Source organism: Mus musculus, chromosome 15 (assembly GCF_000001635.26).
Source record: "Mus musculus strain C57BL/6J chromosome 15, GRCm38.p6 C57BL/6J".
NCBI lineage: Eukaryota > Metazoa > Chordata > Mammalia > Rodentia > Muridae > Mus > Mus musculus.
Window position 1 is genome coordinate 39,512,677 of NC_000081.6, and position 13,320 is coordinate 39,525,996.

At 37.2% G+C, this 13,320-nt stretch overlaps 1 protein-coding gene across 52 annotated transcripts in view; it reads left to right on the top strand.

Moving 5' to 3' along the window:
• The window catches only part of Rims2 (regulating synaptic membrane exocytosis 2), a 486,087-nt gene that overhangs the window by 314,391 nt on the left and 158,376 nt on the right, over positions 1-13,320 (top strand). For 35 of the 52 annotated variants that reach the window (NM_001256382.1, XM_017316372.2, XM_017316375.2 and 32 more), the window contains one exon: positions 5,130-5,195. The exons of the other annotated variants lie outside the window; for them this stretch is intronic. In NM_001256382.1, coding sequence (NP_001243311.1) covers positions 5,130-5,195 — 66 coding nt within the window. The remainder of the gene's footprint in view (positions 1-5,129; positions 5,196-13,320) is intronic. 52 annotated transcript variants of the gene reach the window in all.

Genomic DNA, 13,320 nt, shown 5'->3' on the forward strand with positions numbered 1-13,320 from the left:
ATTGAAAATTTATTTATTGAGGGAATAAAATTGTCTAAATGATTTTAAAGTTTTTGTAAGCTTTCATATAGTGATCACTTAATAAAAAAAAGTGGAATAATATGAAGTCCAAAACTAGCCTAATACTTGTAGAATGTGATAGAATAAAATTACAAAATAACACTTTACTCTTGTATTAAACTCATAATATTTTGTCAGTATTTTAAGGCACATATTATTAGGTTTAATCACCACAAACACTTGAAATGTTATTATGATTGTTCATGATCTAACGAATTGTTAAGAGTAGCATAACCTTACTGTTATAGACTTATAAAACATCTTCGTTGGGATCAGTCTTAAATCTTTTTTAAAACATTACGTAAAGTACAATTTCATTTCAATAAAAACAAACAATAGAATGCATTTCAAGAACTATTTTGATCATCTGTACAATTCATTAATACAGGAAACAAAATTCGTTGTATAATAGCTTCCCTTAATGTGTATTCTAGTCTAAGTCTTAAGTCTTAAACAGAAATCAAATGCACCAGAATGTCCTTTTTAAAGTGAGAAAGAACTGAAGTACTCTTGTTTTATTTTTATGAATATCATTTCATAGAGTTGTGAATATGCTCAATTTAATTGGGTTTGAGATATGTCTAGGTGATTTATAAAGTATACTTTTTTGTATTTCTGAGAAATTTGTAGGAAGAATTAACTTAGAAGGCCTGCCCTGAATGTAGTCCAGTTGGCTTCCCAGTAGGCTGTGGGTCCAGCTAGAGAAGCACAGCACCACTTAGGGAAAGTGCATTTAACTGGAGCTTGCTTACAGTTTCAGAGATTCCGTTCATCCTCATAGTGGAGAGCATGGTGACATACGGGCACTATGTGCCAGAGAAGTAGCTGAGAGTTTTATATCTGGAGCCATGAACATCAGGAAGAGAGACACATGAGTTCACATAGCCTATCCCTAGTGACACACTTACTCCAACAAGACCACACCTCCTAATCCCTCTCAAATAGAACCATTCTCTGATGACTAAGCCTTCAAACTTGTGAATCTGTTGTGGACATTCCTATTCAAACCACCATACATTGTTAGTTTAAAGATCTCTCTGTATCTTTGCTTGATCCAGTTTGAATGAATAAAGTCCCTCATCATCTTGGGTACTCGAGTATACACTATCTGGCTGGCGGGATTGTGCTGGAGGTTTAGGAGATGAGGCCTGGGAGGGAATATTTCACCAGAGACAGGCTTTGGGAATCCAAGGGCTTCAATTCATTCCCACTCTTTCCCGCTGTGGTTAATGATGGGCGTGCTCCGCTTTCAGACTCCCGTGCCTTCTATTTACTGCCAGGCCTTCCCAGCATGATGGAACTTTTCTCCTTCTGAAAGCACAGCCAAATAAACTTTTCCTCCCAAACTGAAGAAAGAATTTTCCTAGTGTTAGTAATTTAGGGATTTTAAAAGATGCACACATCATTCTTGTTAGCATTGAATTGTTAATTTGTTTAATTGAATGTATTATTTTCTGTAGGATTTGAAACCCAAGGGTCTTGAGTTTGTATTTAGGATTTTAAGTATTCTTGGGGAATGTCAAGTGTTTTGTTTGTGTATCTATAAAATGTCTTATAAATAATCACACAAATTAACTGATACAGTGCTTTCCATGACAGTTTTATATTTCTTGTCAGGCAGCCAGTCTTCAGATATGTATAGCACATAGACATATTTTATCAAAAGTTTGTACTGTTAGTTGACTGTGACAGTGCATATTATCATCCTAGTACTCAGCAGGTGGTGGAGGAAGGATCAGGCATTCAAAGCCAGCCTTGACTACATAGCTAGTTCACTGGAGACTGAACAACATAACAGCCTCAAAAACAAAAGACTAATTTACTGTAGATAATGAAAAAAACTAATATATACATTACATTAAAAATACATTGACTTGTACATATTTTATACTTAATAGATTAGCAGTTAACCTGAAATAACAAAATGAAAAGAAACAAACTAAAATTTTAAAAATGAGAAATTAATTAATTTAGGCATTGTGGAAAACATGTAGAAGATGAGGCCTGAGTTGACTTAGAAATGGGGAATGTTTATTCAGGCAATAGGAGCAAAGTTACAGAGGCAGAGCACATCCACACATCATGGAGCGTGGAGAAAAGCAGCATTTTTGGCATATCGGAAAATTGTATGAGAAGACAGACTTTTATACTGAACCATATTCCATGTGATATGTTGCTGTTTAAATTAATTATAGTTCTTTGCTGAACTTCAGTGGTGGGTGCATGGGATGAAGCATCATATTCTTTTTATGGGTCATGGGTAAGAATTATGTGTCTATATTTTATTGGGTCTTTGATTATATATCTGCATTATTCTATCATTAGTCAATATCTTACTCTGTTGTTAAAAGGAAAGTCTTTACACATAAGTCAAACACTTCCATACAGATTATTATTATTATCATCATCATCATTATTTTTGGTTTTTCGAGACAGGGTTTCTCTGTGTAGCCCTGGCTGTCCTGGAACTCACTCTGTAGACCAGGCTGGTCTCGAACTCAGAAATCTGCCTGCCTCTGCCTCCCAAGTGCTGGGATTAAAGGTGTGCGCCACCATGCCCGGCTCCATAAGATTATTAAGTAAAATAATACATAGTAAATGGATTACTCTTATTTTTTACTGCCTCCCCTTGCACCTTTGCCTCACAATGTTACTTTAGTAAAACTTGGAACTATTGTTTCTTTAGTAACCCAGATGACTACTCCAGCTAGCAATATGATTTGCAAGAAGACATGAATGTGTGACTTTAGAACTCTTGTTAAGATTTTAGTCATAGGAGTTAATTTACTATTAGAGAATTTCGAGAGTATTATATAACCCTTCAAAAACATACAATGCATCTTTATACTGATCATTTTTTACTCCAGAAAGCTTGATTTTAGCATCACAAATACAATTTTAAATTAGCATCACTGGTGGTATGTGGGGAATTACAGCTCCACACCACCATCCCCAGTACATGAGGATCCCTGTAACCTTTTAGGGACCTCAGCTGTACTCAAACCAGGACATATTGTTTTAGAATACTGAAGAAGTTAAGGACTAATTTGAATTGGGGTTAAATAAATGTGTTTTAATATAGTATTTGTGTACAAAAGCTAAAAATATAGATATTCAGAAATAAAACCTCTAGAACCTGGGTATGGGCTTCTCTGAGAATCACATTTTATTGCTTTTATAATAGGCATTTTAGTGACTTTTGAAGTTACTATGTTCTGAGATCTCAGGCTGTTTCCAGAAGGACTCCTGCTGAGATCACAGGAGTTCAGAACTTAGTATAATTTCTCAGCAAACAAAAGTAACAGTTTTGTTAGAGCATCTCCAGGTGTCCAGGGAAGAGAGTGAGCGTGGACACGATCCTCATGATCGTGATGATTGCGATGATCATGCACGCTCAGGCCTCATGGATGGGTGGTTGTGTTAGCAGAAGACTCTATTTATGGAAAGAACGTTGCTTCACGCCTACAATTTTCACAGTAAATGGTGATTGTATTGGAATTCTTGCTTCTCAGTTGACAGAGCCATTAACCAGTTTGAAGGTCAGGAAGTTATTCCAGTAGATGCAGAAACCTGATACAAGCTGTGTCAGCGATGCAAGGGAGAGATTTGAATGTTATAAAATTATTGAACTCTGAGGCCTTAAAACTTGGTTTATTAAGTAAAAATGTAAATAAATAGTTGAAAGTAAAACATTACCACAATCCTATATTAGCCAAAGCTAACTAAGGCATAGGAGCCCGAGAGGCTGCCATGGGAAATCAGTGAGGACAAATGAGCAGGAGGTCAGCTTCCTGCTCCCTCTCCACCCAGAGCCATGCTGGTTTTAGTTTATTCTGATATATTGATTCTACCATATCAGTTTTAAACAAGTTTTTCTTTAGTAGTAACAACAACACTTAGATTAGAAAGTTGCTTTTAGAATGCCGTTCCACTGCCTGCCCCATTCCACCAGTACATCACTAGCTGTTGAAACTGACAGAGTGCCTCATAATTAGATGAGCCTTCCTGGAATGTCTACATGACACACGTGTGGGTAACCTAAGCAAGAGTGCAAAGGATTTGGTGCAATTCTAAGGAAAGGTAAAGTTAAAGGCAAGCAGTAGTTTCTCTCTAAACTAAAAAATATGAGAAGGAGGCAACAGCTTGAGACGAGCAATGGAAGTGGGGTTACGAAGGAGCAAGGGCGTGTTTGCAGCAGGATTACAGGGTCATAAAATGTGTGTGCACGTGCATGTGTGTGTGCATGCACGGTACTCTCGATTTAGGGGTAGAACTATGAATGTTGACAGAGTTCTAGTTTTCTTTGCATTGTTCTCTGAAAGTCAATGATCACCTTCCATAATTGTTTAGGAAATAAATATTTTAAGAAGGAAAATTTTAAATTAGTGTCATACAAACAAAATCGACTTCAGATGCTTCAACAGTTAGGCATTGTTGCTTTGATTTTTTTTTTTTTACAGTGGTAAGGAAGCATGAAATGAAACAGCTAATAGCATGTAATAAATATATAGTATTATGTACATATATAATAAATGTAAAAATTCATAGTATTCAATATACTTAATGAATATTATGAGTTTGTAAATTTGTTCTTTATTAAATGGAACTTTAAAGCCTCTTATCTTTAGGATTAATAAAAGAAAAATAAAACCTCAGGAAATACTCTAATCATTATGGTCTTAGGTCTTACCTCTGTGCCCTTAAGCTTGCTGGTCACTTTATTATTTTATTTTTCTTCTCATCTTTATTCCTAAAAAGAAGGAAAACATCTTTGTAATATAACAATTGCTAAATAGTGCTCAATATATTAAAGTAATAACCAATTACTTTTATCATTTAACTAAAATATTTAAATGTTATATTTTGTTGCACTTTATTTTAGAATATTTGGTTGATTTTACTGCATATTTCTATGGGCATCGAGAAGATGGCCAAGATTTTCCAGTAGCAGTTTTCATTTGCTTTGCTTACTATCTTATTATCTGTTTGATTCTGACTTTTAGAACTAAGCTATACCTTTCTCTTCTTTCCTGAGCCTCATTTTATTCTTGTTTCTGCCATGCTTGCAGTCACTTTCTTACTCTACCTCGCTCCCGACACAGTCAGACCATTGACCATCACCACAGGGATGGAAGGTATAATTTTCTTACCTCGAGTCTGTGTGTAGAGTTGCATGCTCCTGTCTATGTGATATAACTCCCTTTTAGTTTTGTTTTATCTATACGTGTGGAATCATTAATAAACTATGGGAATATATTCTAGTAGTGTAATGCATATAAATGATTCTGTTTGATGGACTAGAATCATCTTTTTATTACCCGAAAGTTATTTCATTAGGAATTATGTAAACTTTATTACTAAAAATGAGAGCTATTACAGATGCCATCATATTCCTTTGCTAACTTCCCATATATAATTAACACTGGTTTTTTTGTATATATCTTCACAACCTGATTCCTACTTTTGTGTTTCTCAAGATGAGACTAATTTGATGTGCATTGACCTGCTCTGTTGTTTAAAGATAACTAGTCTACTCCTCCATAGTAGATAAGCTTGTCTGTAAGAATGTTCAATCTGTGGAACACTCTTTCATCTCAATCTTATGTAACTTATTCTGAAGAAGGAAAGTTCCAGTGAATTATGGGTAGAATAAGTCTAATACTATAAATAAATAAATAAATAAATAAATAAATAAATAAATCACCTATATTAGAGGGAGATCATGCTTTCCTGGCATTCAGCAAAGGTGGATGGATGTTGCTGAGAAGAGAAAGAAAGGTTCTCATGCTCCTTACATCCTCAAGGCCATTTATAGCTTACACTAGATGTTGTTATTAATAATATTTTAGTTATTTAGTTTTTCACAACTTTATTCATGTATAATGAATTCTGATTGCATGGCTTCCCCACCCTCTCTTAGTTATGTCCCTCCTACTCTTCCAAAGTCCTACCGCTTCCCAATAAGCCCTCCTACTTTAAGGTCTTCTTCCTGATGTGCCTGCATTTATAAATGTGCGTGTGGTGTGTGCTCGTGCACATCTGTGTGTGTTTGAGCATGTGCACATGTGCGTGCTATAACCATGAACGGGGCTTATATTTATTTATGTAAATTTATAATTTTTTCTTTAACTATTTTTCATTCAATATGTTTTGATGATGTACTTCCTATTCCCCAAATCCTTCCAGATCTTTCCCACCTTCCCACCTTCTTTTCTATCCAATTCATGCTTTCTCTCTCAAAATAAGTACCTAAAAAAAGGGAAAAGAATGGAAAATCAAAACAAACAAAAGCCCAGTAAGACACAATAGCAAAAGAAAAAAAAAACATACAAACAACAAGAAACATTGAGTCCATTTCTGTTGGGTACCTACTTCTGGCATGGGACCTGCCCTGAAGTCTGTATCAATCTATATACTGGGAAATGAGTTTTCCCAGAAGGTACCGATTGCAAACAGCTTCTTGGTTAAGATTGTGACTCTGTATCTACTTTCCCTTCTCAGTGTCAGAATATTGTCTGTTTTGAACCTGTGCACATCTTGTGAATTCTATTACATTCCTCTGTGAGTTCATATGTTGTCTGAAAGAGTGTGGCTACTTTGATCCTTCTTAGAATGGGGAACAAAATACCCATGGAAGGAGTTACAGAGACAAAGTTCAGAGCAGAGACTGAAGGAATGACCTTCCAGGACTGCCCCACCTAGGGATCCATCCTATAAACAACCACCAAACCCAGACACTATTGCAGATGCCAACAAGATTTTGCTGACAGGAGCCTGATATAGCTGTCTCCTGAGAGGCTCTGCCAGTGCCCGGCAAGTACAGAACTAGATGCTCACAATCATCCATTAGACAGAGCACAGGGTCCCCAATGAAGGAGCTAGAGAAAGTACCCAAGGAGCTTAAGGGGTCTGCAACCCTTTTGGAGGAACATCAGTATGAACTAACCAGTACCCCCAAAGCTCCCTGAGACTAAACCACCAATCAAAGAAAAATGGTGGGTCAGGCAGTGGAGCCACACGCCTTTAATTCCAGCACTTGGGAGGCAAAGGCAGGCGGATTCTGAGTTTGAGGCCAGCCTTGTCTACAGAGTGAGTTCCAGGACAGTCAGGGCTACACAGAGAAGCCCTGTCTCAAAAAAGCAAAATAATAATAATAATAATAATAATAATAATAATAATAATAATAATAATAATATAAAACCACCAACAAAACAAAGAAACAAAATGAAAGTACATGGTGGGACTCCTGTCTCTAGCTGCATATGTGTCAGAGGATGGCCTAATCAACCATCAACGGGAGGAGAGGCCCTTGGTCTTGTGAATATCATGTGCTCCAATATAGGGGAATGCCATGGCTAAGAAAATACAGAAGTGGATGCTCACAATCATCCATTGGACAGAGCACAATCCATTGGACGGAGTGGGTGGGTTGTGGAGCAGAGGGAGGGGGAGGGGATAGGGGATTTTTGGAGAGGACACTAGAAAAGGGGATAGCATTTGAAATGTAAGTAGAGAAAACATCTAATAAAACTATCCTAGATACTAACCCTCTATCACAGGTATTACTCATAGACACTTTGCCCCTTCCTGTAGGCTATCACTTTGTTCCTTTGCTCCAGTGAGTGTGCTTTGCTGTGCCTTTTACCTTCATAAGGTTCCAATCACTAATTTTTGATTTTACACATGTGCTTCTGGGAACTTGTTCAGAAAGTACTTTCCTGTGTCGGTCAACTCAAGACTGTTTTCCACCTTCTGTTCTGTCAGATTCAGGGTTCCAGCTCTTAAGTTGAGGTCTGTGATCCATTTCAAGATGAGTTTTGTGCAGGGTGGTAAATATGGATCCATTTTCATTCTATATGCAACTATCAAGTTTGACTAGCACTATTTAGTGAATATGCCCATTTCCCCCACCCCTGTATGTATTTTTGACTTCTTTGTTAAAAGTCATGTGTCTGTAAGTGTGTAGACTTATGTCTAATTTTTCAATTTAATTCCTTTGGTCAACATGTTTATTTTTATATCAATACTATGATGCTTTTACTACTATAGATATAATACAATGTGAAATCTCCTATGCATTACTTCCAAATATGCTTTACTATTCAGAATTGTTTTACTTACACTTGTTTTTTGTGTTTCCATATGAACTTGAAGATTTTGTTTTTAATTTTTGTGAAGAATTGTGTGGGAATTTTGTGGGGATTCCATTGAATCTGTAGTATTCTTATTGTTGGTTGGCCATCTTTAGAATATTAATCCTGATCCATTTACAGAGAGCATCTTCAGCTTCTGTCATCAGTGTCACAAAGTCTTATTAGGGAAATTTTTACCTGCTAGGTTCCAATAATTCCAAGTACTTTTGTTATTGTTGTTTTTTCTGATTTTTTTCTGTTTTTCATTTGTGTATCAGGAAGGCTCCTGATTTTTACATGTTAATTTTGTGTCTACTTTGCAGAAAGTGATTATTAGTTCTAGAATTTTCCTCACAGAGTTTTGTTTTGTTTGGTTTGGTTTTCTTTTTTCTTTTTCTTTTTTTTTTTTTTTTTTTTTTTTTGGTTTTTTGAGACAGGGTTTCTCTGTATTGCCCTGGCTGTCCTGGAACTCACTCTGTAGACCAGGCTGGCCTCAAACTCAGAAATCTGCCTGCCTCTGCCTCCCAAGTGCTGGGATTAAAGGCATGCACCACCATTCCTGGCCCTCACAGAGTTTTTAAGGTCTTTATTTTATTTTATTTTATTTTTGGCATAAAATCACATCTTTATATTCTTCATTTTAATGGAAATACTGAGTTTCTCTTTGTTTAGCATGGTGTTGTTTGTAAGCATGATGTAAATCGACTTACTGTGTTGAGGTTTGCCCCCTGTCTCCATGATTTCTCAACCTGTGGGTTGGGACCCCTTTGGAGGTAAAATGACTTTTTCCCAGGAGTTGCATAAACCATCAGTAAATACAAATACTTAACATTACAATTCATAGCAAAATTACAGTTATGTTGTAGCAATGAGAATAATTTTATGGTTAGGGGTCGCCACAACATAAAGAACTGTCTTAAAGGTTTTCAACATAAATAAGGTTTAGAACCACTGCCCTAATCTCTCCAAAACTTATCATGAAGGGACACTGGATTTTGTTTCTGCATGTGATGAGATGAGATTATGTAGGTTTCTGTCTTATATTGTGATTATATGGTAGACTAAATTTATTAATTTTTGGTTGAAGCCATGTTGATCATGGTGGATAAATCTTTTTATTGTGTTGTTGAATTTTGTTTGCAAGTATTTTATTGAGAATTTTTGCGTCTTTGTTCATAAGGGTGTTGGCCTATAATTTTCATTTTGGTTGTCTTTTTGTAGCTTTGTATCAGGTTAATAATGGCTTCATAAAATTTTTAGGCAAATGGATGAAACTAGAAAATATCATCCTGAGTGAGGTAACCTAATCACAAAAGAACACACATGGTATGCATTCACTGATAAGTGAATATTAACTCCAAAGCTTGGAATACCCAAGATATAATTCACAGACCACATGAAGCTCAAGAAGAAGGAAGACCATAGTGTGGGTGCTTCGGTCTTTCTTAGAAAGGGGAACAAAATACTCATGGGAACAAATATGGAGACAAAGTATGGAGCAGAGACTGAAGGAAAGGCCATCCAGAGTCTGTTCCACCTGGGGATTCATCCCATATACAGTCACCAAATTCTGACACTAATGTGGATGCCAAGAAATGTTTTCTGAAAGGAGCCTAATGTAGCTGTCTCCTGAGAGGCCCTGCCAGAGCCTTACAAATACAGAGGCGGATGCTTGCAGGCAGCCATTGAACTGAGCGCAGGATCCCCAATGGAGGAGTTAGAGAAAGGACTGAGGAGCTGAAGCGGTTTGCAACCCCATAGGAAGAACAATATCAACTAACCAGCCCCCCCCCCCCCGGCCTCTCCAGAGATCCCAGGGTCTAAGCCACAACCAAAGAATACACATGGCTCCAGCTGCATTTGTAGCCAACATCATGTCAGGCATCAATGGTCCTTGGTCCTATGAAGGCTTGATAGATGTCCCAGTGTAGGGGAATTTGAGGGCAGGGAGGGAAGTGGGTGGGTGGGTGGAGGAATACACTCATAGAAGCAGGGGAGAGGGGATGGGATAGGGGGCTCCTGGGGGCTTCTGGGAGGGGTGTGAACAGGGAAAGGGGATAATGTTTGAAATGTAAATGAAGAAATATCAAAAAAAAAAAAAGGAATTAGGCAATGTCCCTTCAATTCTTTTTCCATAGTAATTTGAGGAATATGGATGTTAGTTCTTAGAAAGACTGGGAGAATTCTGTGTTGGATCATTTGTCCCTGGACAGTTTTCACTGGAGATTCTAAACCACTACTTTTAGTAGATGTTATGAGTCTGTTTAACTTGTTTCTTGTCTCTTGATCTAGCTTTAGAAGGTCATATCTATGAAAAACAACAGTTCTTTAGGTGAATACAGGATTCTAAGTCCTCATGATTCTCTGAATTTCCTTGGTATCTGTTGTAATGTCTGTGTGTTTCATCCCTTATTTATTTTCTTTACTAATTTGAATTTTTTTATTCTTCCCAAAGCTTTTCATTTCTTCTATTCTATTAATTCTATTATTATTTGTTGTTTCTTTATCATTGTCTCAGCTGTGAATTCTGTTTATGTTTTTTTTTACCTTTATTTATTCACTTTACATCTGCTCACATTTCCACTAGTTCCTCTCCTCCCAGACCCATCCTTATATCCTCCCTTCCCCCATTCCATCTTCCCCTTCTCCTCTGAGAAGGGAAGCCCCTCCCCACCATGGGTCCCAGCTGGTCCTGGCACATCAAATCCCAGGTGAGCGAGGCATATCCTCTCCCACTGAGGCTAGGCATGCAGCCCAGTTAGGGGAAAAGGTTCCAAAGAATGGCAAGGGTCAGAGTCAGCCTCTGCTCCAATTGTTAGGGGACTCACATGGAGACTGTGCTGCACATCTTCAACCTTGCATTTTATTATTTCTAGTCATCTACTCTTCGGGGGCATTGCTTTTCCTCCTCCTCCTCTTCCTTCTCCCCCTCCCCTCCTCTTCCTCCTCCTCCTTCTCTTCCTCTTTCTCCTCATCCTCCTCCTCTTCCTCCTTATCTTCCTCCTCCTCTTCTTCCTCTTCTTTTGAATATGCTGATAGCAGTATGAGACCTCTCCTGTCTGTTGGTGTATGCACCTAGTGCTATGTGTCAACTCCTTCATTGTTTCCTATAGGCTTATGTATGTGTTTTTATTTCCATTTAATTCTAAAAGGTTTTATTTTCCTTCTTTTACTTTTTCCCAATTTTCACTCAGAAGTAGTTGAGCTTCCATCAGATTATATACTTTCTGCTGTTTTTTATGTTGTTAAATCCATCTTTACTCCATGATGGCCATATAGTTTGCAGAGTGTTGTTTCAGTTTTCTTGTATCTGTTTGAACTTGCATAGTGTCCAAGTATATGGTCAGTTTTGGGGAACGTTCCATGGGTTACTAAGAAGAAGGTAAGTCCTCTAGGGTTTTGGTGGACTGCTAGGTAGATATCTGTGACATACCTTCTTATGACTAATAAGGCTCATTAACTCCAGCATTTCTCTGCTTGGTAAAGTGTGGTGGCTGTGAGGACTATGGTGGAGAGAGTCACTGGCTCTGTGAGTCAGCAGAAGTCAGAAGTGAATGGAGATCGACTAGAAGGAAAGGATAAAATTGATATCAAGAAAGAACTAGGTGGACCCTGGGTTTATAGCATAAGGTCAAGTCCCTAGAGGATGAATATTGCCTGTGAGGAAGGCCTTTTGTTTGCAAACTGCTGAGTGCTAAGAGTAACTCCAGAGAGTGTGTCTATGTGTCAGCCTAATGTGGAGGCTTTGGTTCCCTCCTAGAGTGGTTCTGTGGATTAGTGGGTATCACAAAGGAACGAAGGTGGGCTAGAACAAAAGCTATGCTTATTATCTTACTGTTTTATATGACAAAACTGAGCACAGACATCCCATAGCATTTGCATATGGCTCTTAAATTTGACCTCTTAGTTTGATATTTTATTTTTCATTAGTGATTTTAGCACCTGGCTTTCATCTTTCTCTATATTATAATTTCTGCTACCAATCTGCATAATGTCAACCAACTCTCCAAATATTTGTTTACCCATCACTCTCTTAACTATTCTAGATATAATGAGCCTCATCCTTAGGTTATGCTGTGCAGACTCACATGCAGGTTATCGCTGAACTTGTTCTGTCTTTGTAATCTCAGTTTAAATGCTCCTTTCTTTCTAGATTGTAAAGACGTACATGATTCTTTCTTCTTCTTTTATGGAGTAAGTTTGATTTTATGTGCTCTTTTATTTCAGTAGAGAGCTCTGCTCACCTGACTGCTTTAATGTGTTATTAGCCTTACCTTTTTTTGCTTACTTATCTGGTAGTTGAATTAATTCTCAGGAATATTGTAACTTTCCTTATTTCCTTTGTTAAGTATTTTGACAAAGTTCAAATTTTATTCATTTCATCTCTTCCACAATAAGTGGCTTTTGAACTAAAATACACAGCTTTTCTTCAGCTTAGTTGATGTCTTAAAAGGGGAAATTATGTCTATATTTAAACATGTGAAGAGAAGCTCTAATCTTTAAGTAGCCATTCTTTAACTTAGTTTTGGAGATAGCACTATCCACAAGGTAGGAATAGCAGGAAATAAGCGTGAAATGGAGGGAAGGAGATTACGATCTCAGTGAGGTACCCAGATCCCTGAGGGCTTCTCCAGGGACTGAGGCTTTCGCTTACGAAACTTTACTGGAAAGGTTAGGAGTTTTGTTTCTTTGGGGTGAAAGTAAAATTTGCTAAACTTGATTCTTCAAGAGAGAGAACTAATAACTAATTGTAGTCATGTTTCTTTACCTTCTTGTCAAGTAATGCTGACTGTTAGAAAATTACTCTTGACTCTGTGCATTTTAAAACTTAATGAACATTTAGTGAGAATGTTTAGAATGGATATTGTGTTACTCTTCATTAATATAATTGGTAAAGTATAACCTTCACTTGAAAATTATGCCCTTCATATTCTTAAAATCTACTTCTGTATCCTACTTGTTTTCCTAATATTTACTTTTTAATTTCTTTCTTTCTTTCTTTCTTTCTTTCTTTCTTTCTTTCTTTCTTTCTTTCTTTCTTTCTTTCTTTCTTTCTTTCTTTTTTTCAAGACAGGGTTTCTGTGTAGCCCTGGCTGTCCTGGAACTCACTCTGTAGACCAGGCTGGCC